A 13,899-nucleotide genomic window follows, 5' to 3' on the forward strand; every position below is an offset into this window, starting at 1 on the left:
CTAAACTACATTAATGACAGCACATTAACTTGCCTCCCCTGCCAGGATCTATGAGCTGTGTTGGAAAAAAAGGACAAGTGACGGAGCAGGCTGAGAGCAGCAGGAACATACAGTGACTTCCCTCTCCAACAGATCACCCCAACCTGTGAATTCTGCACACAAGAGCCACCGGGTGCCTTCCATATTTGATCCTGCGTTCCCTGACACTTCATACAATTTAGAAGTAAATGGAGGAGATGCTGAAAGGAGGCAATTGTAAGCTATGTGAACTTGAACCAGAACAGGTGAATATTTGAATTTCAGGAGAGTTGCCTACATATCCCTTTATGGCCACTGAATTCACATGCAGATTTGGCAAATCACACAGAATCAGACCTAAAACCCAACTCTGATGCCTAAGTGTGATTTGGAGCGCAATTTTGGTGCTAAAAAAAAATGCAACCCCTGAAGACCCCATAGGTTCATATGTTACTGCAGGTAAAAATCTATGGCTCCTTCAGCTTTTGGTGAGGTCTAGCTACTCAGTGATGAGAAACTATCTGGGACCTTCAACCTAAGTTTTTTGAGGTCCTCATTACAACTGCAATACTCTGATCATACCCTCATAAACTTTGGGATGAACAAGCTCTGTACGAAGCTCAGGGGTAATAAAGCTGTCTCTCTTTGAATACATTTCACATATCCACTACATGGGAGGAAGAAGATTTGGCTTATAACACACAAGTTCTTAGGTGACATAACACACAGGTTAAAAGATGACATTATAAAGTGTGTTTGCTATAGGCCACCTGACCAGGAAGAACAAGTGGATGAAGCCCTCTACAGACAGATAGGAGCAGCGTCACATTTGCAGGCCCTGGTCCTCATGGGGAACTTCAACCACTGATATCTGCTGGAAGGACAACACAGCAGGACACAAGCAATCCAGGAGGTACCAGCAGTGCATTGGTAACAACTTCCTCCTCCAAGTGACAGAGGAGCCAGTGAGGAGAGATGCTCTGCTGGACCTCATACTCACCAACAAGGAGGGGTTCATTGAGGTTGTGAAGATCACAGGCAGCCTTGGCTGCAGTGACCATGAGATGGTGGAGTTCAGGATCCTGAGGGCAGGGAGAAGGGTGAAAAGCAAGATCACAACCCTGGATTTCAGGAGCGCAGACTTTGGCCTCTTCAAAGATGTCCTTAGAAAAGTCCCATGGGATAAGGTCCTAGAAAGAAGAGGGGGTCCAAGAAAGCTGGTTAATATTCAAGGATCACGTCCTCCAATCTCAAGAGCAGACCATCCCAGTGAGTAGGAAGTCAGGCAAAAATGCCAGAAGGCCTGTGTGGATAAACAAGGAGCTCCTGGCCAAATTCAAACACAAAAAGGAAACATACAGAGTGTGGAAGTAAGGATGGGTAACCTGGAAGGAATACAGAAACATTGTCTGAGCATCCAGGGATGAAATTAGGAAGGCTAAAGCCCAAATGGAATTGAATCTGGCAAAGGATGTCAAAGGCAACAAGAAGGGCTTCTATAAGTAGACAGGTGACAAAAGGAAGGCTAAAGACAGCTGCTGAATGAGGCACGGGACCTGGTGACACAGGATGTGGAAAAGGCTGAGGTACTGAATGCCTTCTTCACCTCAGTCTTTACTAGCAAGACCAGCCTTCAGGAATCCCAGAGACCAGGGGGAAAGGCTGGAGCAAGGAAGATGTATGCTTGGTGGAAGAGGATCCCATCAGGGAAGACTTAAGCAAATTGAACTTACGTAAGTCCATGGGCCCTGATGGGATGCACCCACGAGTGCTGAGGGAGCTGGCAGATGTCATTGCGAGGCCACTCTTAATAATCTTTGATCGATCATGGTGACTAGAAGAAGTGCCTGAAGACTGGAGGAAAGCAAATGTCACTCCTATTTTCAAGAAGGACAAGAAAGGGGACCCAGGGAACTACAGGCCAGTCAGCCTTACCTCGATCCCTGGGAATCATCATTCTGTGAAGATGAGAAGAATGGGATAGATTATGTTGGTTTGCATCCATCCCTGGTTCCAAGGACTCATGATATTTATTAGCACTAGAAAGGAAGAATTGATTTGGAATACAATAATCAGTAATAGCCTTCACAAGTCAGTCATCAGGAGTATTCAGCAAGGGCAAATCATACTTGACCAACTTGAGATACTTCTACAATGAAATGACTGGCCTGGTTGATGAGGGGAGAGAAGTGGACATTGTCTAGCTGGACTTCAGTAAGGCCTTTGACACTGTCTCCCATAAGATCCCCACAGACAAGCTGTTGAAGTATGGGCGGGATAAGCAGACAGTAAGGTGGGCTGAAAACTGGCTGAATGGCCAGGCCCAGAGGGTGGTGATCAGTGGCATGAATTCTAGTCGGAGGTCAGTAACTAGTGATGTACCCCAGGGGTCAATACTGGGTCCAATCCTGTTTAACATCTTCATTAATGATTTGGATGATGGGGCAGAGTGTACCTGCAGCAAGTTTGCAGATGATGCCAAACTTGGAGGAGGGGCTGGTACACCAGAGGGTCATGTTGCCATCCAGAAGGACCTGGACAGGCTGGAGAAACGGGCTGACAGGAAGCTCATGCAGTTCAACAAGGGGAAGTGCTAAGTCCAACACCTGGGGAGGAACACCCCCAGGCACCAGTACAGGCTGGGGGCTGCCCAGCTGGAAAGCAGCTTGGAAGAGAAGAACCTGGACATCCTGGTGGACACCAAGTTGAACATGAGCCAGCACCGTGCTCTTGTGGCAAAGGCAGCAACTGGTATCCTGGGCTGCATTAGGAGAAATGCTGTCAACAGGTAAGGGGAGGTGATCCTTCCCCTCTACTCAGCACTGGTGAGGCCACACCTGGTCTACTGCATGCAGTTCTGGGCTCCCCAGTACAAGAGAGACTTGGACATAGTGTAGAGAGTCCAGTGGAGGACCATGAAGATGATGAAGGGACTGGAGTGTCCCTCCTATGAGGAAAGGCTGAGGGACCTGGGTCTATTTAGCCTGGAGAAGAGAAGGCAGATTTTACCTGTGAAGTAAAGCATGCAGGAGGTAGTTATTGATGTGTATTGAACTGTGGTACTAATTGCCTGGATACAAATACTTTACATATCTAGCTCCTAGCCTCAGTACCTCATGTGCCTCTCACCCATAAAACATGGAAATGCTAACATGTTTTCTCACTGTGGTGTTGCAGTTTTAACACTGTAATGGCCCCAAAAGAATAACTGACATTAGTTATAATGGTGACATGAATAATTTCCTGGAGTTCTGATTAACAGATTTTTGGCTTCTCATTTGTAGAAATTAGGGCTCTCATCTGCAGGAATTCGGACTTTTCCCACAAATTCTTGAAAGCCATGTCACAGAGTTCTTCTGACTTTGTATTTTCTCATATTTTTACATTCAAATCCTATACCTACTATGTTTGCCACTCAATCCAGAAACCTACAATTATTATCATGCTGTTTCTTCTTGTAGCACTATTGTTTTATCAGTGTATAAAGAGCTAAAACCTATATGTGTTATGTATCTTGCAGACAAAATCTAAATTTCTGCAGGCTGATATTCCTGAGAGTACTGCTTAGAGGTCTTCAGAAGTTAGCATATCATGTAATCTTTGCAATTCTAAAATAACTTTGAAATCAGAATTATCTCAAAAAAACTATAAATGAAAGTGATTTGAATACCATAGGACTGAAATACAGAACAAACCATCTTATTTATGCTATTTCTTATTATTTATGGAAATGCTTCCAGCTGGTTTCTACTGTATCTGATGAAAACATGACCAGTTGGAGTTTCAAACATCTGCTTATTCAATACATGCAAAGTATAATGGAATAGCTTGTTGGAAACAAACAGTAGTATTTGAAGGCTGCTTAAAACAAAGGGGGAGCAATAACAAAGAAAGTAGGGCAGGGTTTTTTTTTACATTTGTAGGAAAACAGGTTATTAGTTACTTTTTATTTACTCAGGTTTTGGGGTTGGTTTGTTGTTTGTTTTTTTTTCCCTTAAGGAAGCCCTTCTTAAGTGATCAGGGCAGAAAGCAAATTTAGTTTGGCAAAAATTCCATACACATGAGTCCTGCAGCCATCAACCATCACAATATTCAGTTTAGAGAGTTGTACTGAATCTTAGTTCCAGTCTTAAGAGATGCTCTGACCAGGTGACATATCTCATGGAGATCTGACAGTGATGCTGGCTTCATGATTTCTCAAAGAGCTTCTGTAACCAGATAGGTTACAGGTTGTGCTGCTTACACAGTTGCTGTGTTAATTTCCACCTTTGCTCTTCCATTCCTCCCTACATGTGGTTGGTCTTTCTCTTAAAGGACAGAAGACAAAAGGAGACCACCTCAGCCAAAGAGGATATATTTTACCTTGAAATACGCCAGTGTAACCAGTTTGTCAAGTGAGCACATGCTTATTATGGAGTTCTTGATGAAATAAATCCTCTCTCTTATAGAGTTAGATTTGCCCCTTGAGGGGCTACAGAGAACTCCACTTTCAGAGGAATAAACCCACAATGCTACATTTTAAGTCATACGCTGTTACTGTTTTATTCCAACAGCTGAACTGCCAGCTTTGGAGAAAACACTGGTTTTGCCCTCTTCTCTTCATTTTGTGTGCATGCAGCCAGTTTTCCTTTAATTCTTTGCTCAACAGCATAGAACAAGCTCAATCTCTTTCCCCCAAAATGAATAACCGTCACAGCTGTGATTATAGGATCACAGCATATGCTTCCTGAAAACAATAACTTCTTAAAATGCAGTGGGAGAAGACTTTCAGAGACCCCCAGCACAAGCCTCAGAGACCATCCATCTATGCAGAAGCCCTGCCTTCCCTGCAGTACAGCTCCATCAAAGGCAGGTCTCCAGATTTCTTTAACAGGCTGTAAATAATGAAGGGCTTCTAAAGAGGAGGACTATAATCTCAGGATAGGCTAATATTTACCTCTGCACCTCCACTCAGCCCTTTTGCAGGGTTGCATCTTTGCTTTAGGCATTAAATATATCTTCACACAGCAACACATTTCATTCCTATTCCCTGTCTTGCCTCTCTACATTTATGTGCACCCTAGACACACAAAACTCTTCCAGGCTTGCTCAAAGCCATGGAGAATACAAATCACTGCAGGCAGGAAGGGAGCAAAATGTACATGGATGGGTTGGTGGAAGAAAATGTGCAGTTCAGATCATTTCACAAAAGTTCCTGTTAAGTTATTCAAAGCTAAACGTAATTTGTTTCTTTTTTTTTTTTTTTTTTACTGAATTAACCAGCTAAGGGATATTATTTAGTTTCTCAGAACTAGTTCAACAATGCAATGCATACAGTAGGTTGAGCTTCCTTGAACTGCATAACAATGAGTTGACCTTTAGTTTTCCTCTTTTTATTAGCTGATCTTTGTATTTCTGAAAAATAAGCTGTGAACACCAGAAATTAGTGTTAGCTAATTACCTATAAATTAAATGGAGTAAGGAAAAAAGAGATAGAATACATACTCTCTGTTCTTAAAATCTTAACCTAAGTTATGACTTACTCAGGAAGAGCACAGCAATTCAGTCTAAATGGCAACAGGTAAAAAATATTGTTCTATGTTAAGTGATTTTTACACATCACCTGCACTACAATGTGATATAATACAATACAGTGTAATGTAGATGACATGTTCAATAACTTTATGTATGTAGGACAGGCTTTTTTCAATTGCAGAATGGGATTTTTTCCTTTTCTGAAGGATGCCCTGCCAATACAGACAAAAACCACTTTTTTGCTTTCCAAGGACTAAAACAGCATATTACAAAGCTATTTTTCAGTAAAATTTCCACTTTCACTAATTGGTGTCTGATTTCATAGCTTCTAAAGCAAAAACCTATTGGTATCTTACTGCAGAAAAAAATCTTTCAGTTCTCTCTTCTTTTGTAGGGCATTTATGTAAAACGAACTTTCTTGTTCTTCTTTAGACACTATGCATTTGATGGATATAACATTTACTTAAAAGCCCTTTCTTCTGGAAAGTAGTGAGTTAGACTGTGGAAGCCAGATTCCCCTTATATATGAGGGAAAACTGGATATAAGCAGTGGAAAACTCAAAGCCTTACTGCCTTATTTCTCTATTCAAAATAATTTTGACTGAAATTTTTTTCATCTTTCAGAAGAAACATAAAAGTGTGAACTGCACATGAATGAGATGGTGACGTGGATGACTAAAAATGAGCAAACCAGGAAAAATAAAATAATCTACATATATAATAGCTAGTACTGCAGATGGAGTGGTAATTAAGAAATTACCATTTCCCAATAATTACCAAGCAATGGCATGTGCGGTGTGTGTATGTGTGTGTGTGATTGAATAACAGAAGAGAACGTGTGAGCTAGTTGACAAAAATATGCCTTTTTAATGGTGAGTACTGATGTGCAGTTGACTGTTTTCATGTAGACTTACATATCACACTATTCTTTTTCCGTTTTGAAAAATTTGAAAAAAATTAGAACATTACACATTAATACAATGTGTTAATTAATAACAGCTTTGTGAGGAAAAAATTGACCTTAAATATACATATATATGTAAATGTATTCCAAACTTTTGTAATCTGGAGAAAAAAGAATACTGTCATAGCACTTCAGACAAATTGGAGTATTATGTCAGGCTCTCGCTTTCTCTGTGGACCTCGTACGTCTGCTAAACTTCATCACTCTCAGATGTCAGTCCAACAAGAGTACTGACAATTACTGCAGCACTAGAGGAAGAGAGATATATATAGTCTCATTATAAAGTCTACAGAGAAACAGCCATATGGAGGCAGGAGGCACTCAAATTGTAAATCCCATAAGGCTACATGGCAGCAAATGGAAATTTTCATTTTATAGCTACAAACATACATCTTTTTCTCCAGAAGTCAATAAAAGACCGATTTACTAATTCTGACTATCTCCAAGTGTGATACACAGTCCCCACGCCCTCCTGTGGCACTTGCCTTCTCAATCAGTTGGGAAGGCTCAACCAAAAGCAGTACTCCTCCAAGAAAACAGACCAAACGTTTGCATGAGCCTCTTGATTACCACTTAATACCACCAATTCACTGCAACACAAAATGAAAAACCCAGCCAACTATGCTCCCTGTATAGTTGGGAATATATATAGTTTATAATATATATGTGTATATGTTACATACAGTGTGTGTGTATATATGTTTGTATATATGCGTATGTAATGTATATGTGTATCTATATACCTATATGTATGTATATATATGCAAACATGAATGCAATTGAGACTTTTTATATATGCCTTCATAGACCATTATAATCTCTTTCAGACCCTAACTCTAGATATCCACCCCCACTTATCCAGGAGGGAAGCCAGTTACCTTTACATTTGCTCACACTCCTCTCTGCTCCACAGACATAAACTATTTGTTGTTCTCAAATTGTCTAACTGATTACTACAATTAGATTAATCCCAGCACAACTACTTCCAGCGTATGTGCTCCTTGAAAACTGTTGCTCTGTTTCAGATCCGAGAAGAAGTTCATGTGCCTGAACATTTGTCTGATTTTGAACATCAACCAGTCTGCAAGAAGAATGCTGCTTCACAAATACTGATTTTAATCAAAGTACTGAGGAAGTATTAGTTATAACGTCACAAACCCTGTGAGGGAGGATGTCCACACATGAAAAAAAATGAAATCAAAATAAGAATTCTCCAAAACAGTCTCTGTTCTTGTATGCCTCTTTGACTGAGACACAGAGGGACTAATATTTCATAATACTTAATCATTCTTAGGGGACAGTACCTATCAATTAAAACCTAGGAATATTAACCAGGCTATCCTTTAAAGCATTGCTGAGAAGCAAATCAAGTAAGTATTATCTCAACTTTAAGGATGAGAAAGTTGAAACCAAAAGAAATACCTCGGCCAATAGCACAGGCTGAATTGGGAATACACCAAGACCCAGGCTCCAGACAACCCAGCTCAGCATCCCATTCTCCTTTCTGCAGAATGAGTTGCTTTATGGCAATGGCAGCTCCCAAATTACTTCAGTTACAGTTGTTAGCACTTGGTAGACCTATAACGTAGGCAGGCACTCGGTGTCTTAATTTTGAAACCACAGAACAAAGGCCATCTGTTCTTTTCACTATTTTTAAAGCAACTCAGGTAGGAAATTTAAGGCAGAAGTGGATCTAATTTCTTGGAAGGCATTCACCTGCCCAGACTATGAGACAATCTCCAGGCTGGCCCTGGTTCATATGCTGCCTAGCTTTCTCAAAACACACCAAAAGGAGGCAAAGGGCTGCAGATGAGAGGTTTCATTTCATAAACAGCACATAAATATGTTTGCTTCCTTCAAGAATCCTGTGCTCTTCCAGCATGATCCATGTGCTCTATGTTGTTTGCAACAACAACTGCTCCAGAATGACTGGTTGTAAATCTCACATAATTTTTAAGTCTCGGCTTAGAGTAGTAACAATAATATTTGTAAAGTGTATCCTAAAGAGACTTCATTTTCCTTAAGCACTGAGTCATCAAGCAGAGGTAAACTGCATAGTGAAAAGCAAACCAACCTCATATTTGCAATTGCAAGTGTAAAAGTTCATCCCTGTACTTTGCTCATTTGATGAGTTTTTCTGAAGTGTTGTATGCTCTGCTTTTGCTTCTTTCTTGCTTCATGAAATGGATTTCCCCACAAAGAAATTACATGATTCGAACCTTTATATTTATTACCTGTGTGGAATTTAAGGAATTGGATGAGCAAATCAAAGGCAATAATTTAGCATGCTTATTCACCTGCCCATAGATGTTGTTTTATAAACATATTTCTTTTTGTATCTGTTAACAACAATTCCAAATTTAATTTCTTATACATTATCTGAGAGCTTTTTTTGCACTAATACATACATCAATTTTTCTTTGGACCTCTTTAGCCCTTTTAACAGTTGTCTTTTAGCTGCTCTGGAAGTTAAGGTCCTAATTTGCCTGTCAGTTTCCTAACTTTGACAGTCAGACACTTCAGGAGTAAGAACCAGAAGTGTTCTTTGAACTGAATTTTATTCACCAAAAGTGTAACTTAAAGGATCCAAAACTACTACTAAACTTGGGCTGAATTTGACAAAACCAAAACAAAACAGCGAACAGAAGCATTCTGTTTCAGTAGTTTTGAACCAGCAAAAAAGCATTTTTCTCCTCCTTTTGGAACTGTATATAAAATTTTAATTAATGGTTAAGAATGATTAAACCTCTAAATTGAAAAAAACTATTCCCAAAATATTATTTTATTGACAATAAAAGGTTTGCATAAACATGTTTTCTCCTGTTTCTCTTTGTTGGCTTAACTAGCAAAAAAACAAATAGAACTGAGCAAATAATCTAAGAATACTATTTTATTAAGCTAGATGGTGAAGAAATACTAATTACAGAATCTCCTAAGACCTCACATCTCTTCACAAGTGTGTATTCTTGGAATTGGCTGATATGTCTTGCCCAGAATTTTACTTGCTCTTAAATGAGAATGCATTAGTCAGGCAAAATGAAAAATTAATCTTATTATTTAAATGAAAAGAACACTGATAGGCATTTTATGTTTCTTGCAGTCTGTTCCTAGCACACTACATCAATCCAAAAGGATCATTTGTTTCTTATCTGAGCTGTTTCCATGGGACAAAAGTAATAATTTCTAATGCTTTACTTCAAATCACGATACTCTAGTGATCAGCATTTACAAATCTGGAGCTGTCAGTCAGCCACCAGACTCCTAATCACACATCACTTGCTACCACTTCCAGAACAAGCTGACCACCCTCTCCCTGGCCCCCACCCTATTTTTACAGACACTCTTCCTTAGCGAGTTAGTCTTGTACGGTGCAGTGTTTAAAGTCAGTCGGTTTGAATGGAAAAATCAGAGTATTTGCTCTTTTGCCACCTTCCTTTGTCGTCTTCTAATTTCCTGTGCTCTTCAGAGCTCCCTTATGTGCATTTAAGAAAGGGAACTGAAGAAACGGGACTCTGCATCAATAGCAGTCACAGGCTCTTCCTCTTCTTCTCCCATCACTTTTCCTCCACTATTGAACTGCCATCTGTTTTTTCTAACTTTAAAAAAAGCCAGCAGGAAACTTAAGCCAATCAACATTTTGGTATATGATTTGGCCCACGTTTGGTTATTTTTACACTGAGATACTCTGAGCAAAAATCAGGCCTCCCGCTGTGGGAGCACTGTAACACACAGTTAGTTCTGTCTCTGTGATAATAATTATGACTCCAAATTGGAACGGAGTTACAGTAGCTCATGGCACACAGACACAAGCAGTGGCACCTCCTTACAGTATCGCCTCCCATGTTCTCAATTATACAAATAAGCTCCGTTATGTAACAGAATCACTTGTTCTCATAACAAAACGTCCCGAAGTGTATCAATTACACTGGGAACAACTCGGTTGTGTGAACTGCTTAACCACACTGCTAATATAATCAAGGCTGCGTTAAGCCAAACTATCGCTGCTGTGCAAACAATTTACATAACCATATTCTTATATTCTTCTTGCTTGCCATTCTTCCTACACTTTTGAAAAAAATCTGTGCACAATAAGTCCACCAAAAGTCTAAATTAAATAGTTTCAGACACAAATAGATGGATCTGGTATTAATGTGACCATTGAGAATATGAATTAATCTCCACAAAGGCCAAAAAAAAAGGCAAAGAAATATTTTTAAGTAATATTATTCTTCCTAGTGCACTTGAGAATGAGAATTATAAAAAAGTATACTCCTAAAACATTATGGGAATCGCTGGCATAAAGAACTGATAAAAACTTAAAAATCAAGTTCTCTGCATTTCCATAGGAAAGACCGAGCGTAGGCTGCAGAAATGCAAGCTCCTCACATGCTCTGCTTCCTCCATGCACCAGATGCAAATTCAAAAGCAGCACACACAACTGAATTTCTGTGCCAGTTTAAACTTTGGCTTACTTTCAAAGATGACAAATTAATGTCAACATTTTACTCATGTGGAACCCACTTATGTCTTGCACAGAGACCACCAGTTAATTCACCACTTAGACATGTTTACGCCTACCCACCCACCCATCATTATGTTGCTACATGTGAACATTCCTGAACTTCGTGGAATAATGTGATTCAAAACTGGAATAAACTGAATCAAACCCACTCATGAATAAAAATCATGTCCATGCCTCACAGCTTGCTTGCTTCCTCTCAAATTTCTCTCCCCCTCTTAGGAACATGAACTGCTCTACCCTATCCCCCACACTCTCTTTCTGCTCGAAGTCTCTCAATCCATTACTAGCCTTTCCTCTCTATTCTCTCTTCATGCTTTCCACCGTCTATTTTATAACACACACAAAAATAGCTGTGGTAGAAGTGTGACATATATGGAGCTCTAAAAATAACTGATGTCTCAACTGGTTCTCTTGCAATTTTGTAGGGGAAAAAAACCTCCACGAAATATTTAATTTTACTTGAGCTTGAATTGGTGTTTTAATCAGCTTCTGAAAAAGATAAATCATGTAATGATATTTTTTGAGCAAAACAATATATTAAAGCAAAATGAAATCATAGAACATTTAAATGATTCAGAACCTGTTTCTTTTCCATAGTGAAAGAAAAAGATACTGTTGTCTAAAAAGTTTTGCCCAAAACTAAGTCTATACAGACAATACCAGATGAAGGTACAAGCAAGATTTGTGGGGATAAGGCATTCCCAACAGAGTACTGTTACCCCTAAAAGCTGTTTTAATGACGAGGAGCAGAAAAAGCTCAGTCACAGAAAATACAAGCTTAGTGGGGTCCTTAATCTAGCCCATTTCCCCCACACAAAGAAACTGCACTGAGAAAATCCCAAACATATCCCAAAGCAAAGCAAAACAAAACAAAACGACTTACTGTCTTCTTCAACATTTTGACGGCGTAAGGTTTCTGGGTCCCTTTCTGCCTGCATCTGTAGACAATGGATGTAGCCCCACTACATTAAAAAAAAAAAAAAAGGAAGAATAGTTGTACATACGCCTCTTCGAATATGTCAATAAACAGAGTTGCCTAGCTGAAACTACATTTTCTACTCCTCCCAGTTTGGGCAAAAATACGTCATTTTTCCCCACAGATGCAATCAAAAAAACAGTGTAAAAACTGCTCTCTGAACTGCTCTCTGAAACTGTTCACTGTTGAACCAGTGAACTTCAGTGGTTATTCAGCCAACAGAACTTGCAAGAACTCAAGACGCCTCTTGGTCACACCTTTTCTGGCTCCTGACACATCCTGGAGGTTTCCTCAGGGTAGCAAGGAACATAATCTGGCCCCAAATCCGTGACAACGTATTTTGTCTTTGTTAAGGCAACCCATTTGCAACAATTAGTTGCATTGGGGTTTTTTTACTAACTGTTGATGGCAGTAATGGGGAGTGAGACAGAAAAGAAGAGACAATTATTGTGCTGCTCCCTGCCCAATTGCCCAAAGAGCCAAATTCGGCACCAGATGGAGTGAGCAGCACTTTTGGCTAATTCAGCGGAAACTGGTGGGGCTTGTTCATAGCAAAATTGAACTGGGCTTACATCTTTTGGTTGCCTTCAAGGCATATGCACTTGCATGTGCTAATATAAAATTATGGCTCTGCTGGTTGGAAGGCACTTCTCTGGGAGGTTGGGCTAGACAGTCTCTAGATGCAGGCTCAGCTGCTGAGGTTACTTGCTGTGCTCTACTTGTTGCCGTCATGGAAGGGACGGTACTCTATGAATCAGCTAAAGAGACGAAAAACCTTTGGCAAAATCCTAATGGTTACAAACAATTCAAATACCTTTATATTCTACCACATTTACTTTTAGATGCCGCTGAACAATCTAGTGTCAGCTGCCATCAAAATGGATGCACTGAAGTGCTACGTGTCAGCACTGGATTTAAGGCATTTTTGGAAGCCTCCTGTCCTCAGGAGATTTGTCACCCTCTAAGACTCAGCACTTCCGAATAGCTGCAGATTTTTAAGCTAGAGGGGACTGCCGTTACCATACATGACTTCCCGAATAACATACATTGCAGAACTGCACACAGCCACTCCGCAGTGAAAGGATTTTATGTATACCACACACCAAATTGAACTGCAGATCTCTGAACCAGAAGAAACCCATCTCAGTATGTCTATAGGAGATGACCACGAACTGCAGAATGACACAAGCAGCTTTCTTTTAAACAGTGGAATGGCATAGCCATTTTTGACTTCATGAATAAAGCTGTAAAAACAGGGTTTATTATTCTGGGTGCACTGCTGTACAAAACCGCCATGCATGCTCTGCACTTCTCCCTCATCAGCATGGGCACAGGTGCCAGATAGTGCTCTGAGTAGGCTTGTCCATATTTTTATGAGTACCTGAGTGAGCACAAGAACTGCCATTTGATTGAGAAGATTTATTGCAGAAAGACCTCTTCATCAGGAAAGGTCACCTACGGCAAGGGTTACGCAGCTCAATCATCTGAGGGCTTGTGTGCATCAAACACACATAAAGTGATCTTCACTTCATCTCAAACGCTAAAATGATTTGTCTTTCATAACAGTGTGGTGATAAATGTGTGGGAGTGCTGCAAGCCTCAGTGACTCCCAGAATCATTACATGAATTTAATTAGATCTCCTCTCCTTGGCCAAGTCTCAAAAGGCTCTATTTAGCAAGAAGAAAAAAATACACCACATCAAAAAAACCCTCACATCTTTTAAGTACAACCAAAAATGTTAAAAGATAAAATTCTAAGGACCTGCTGTGGTAAGGTTTATACCTCCAGTATTTCACTACAGCACTGTAATGGGGAAATCACTGCATAAACTGCAAATCATTCTTGTACCCTGCTTCACATATTCAGAGTGCAATATAAACATTAAACTGATTAGTCTACGTACA

General features: G+C 39.9%; 1 protein-coding gene across 1 annotated transcript in view; it reads right to left on the bottom strand.

The window, feature by feature from the left end:
- Nucleotides 1–13,899, bottom strand: part of CAMK4 (calcium/calmodulin-dependent protein kinase IV) — a 103,663-nt gene that overhangs the window by 88,088 nt on the left and 1,676 nt on the right. The window contains exon 2 of the mRNA XM_009328731.1: nt 11,902–11,980. Within this exon, the coding sequence (XP_009327006.1) occupies nt 11,902–11,980 (79 nt within the window). The remainder of the gene's footprint in view (nt 1–11,901; nt 11,981–13,899) is intronic.

This window comes from Pygoscelis adeliae, unplaced genomic scaffold (assembly GCF_000699105.1).
Source record: "Pygoscelis adeliae isolate BGI_AS28 unplaced genomic scaffold, ASM69910v1 Scaffold16, whole genome shotgun sequence".
NCBI classification, from domain to species: Eukaryota; Metazoa; Chordata; class Aves; order Sphenisciformes; family Spheniscidae; genus Pygoscelis; species Pygoscelis adeliae.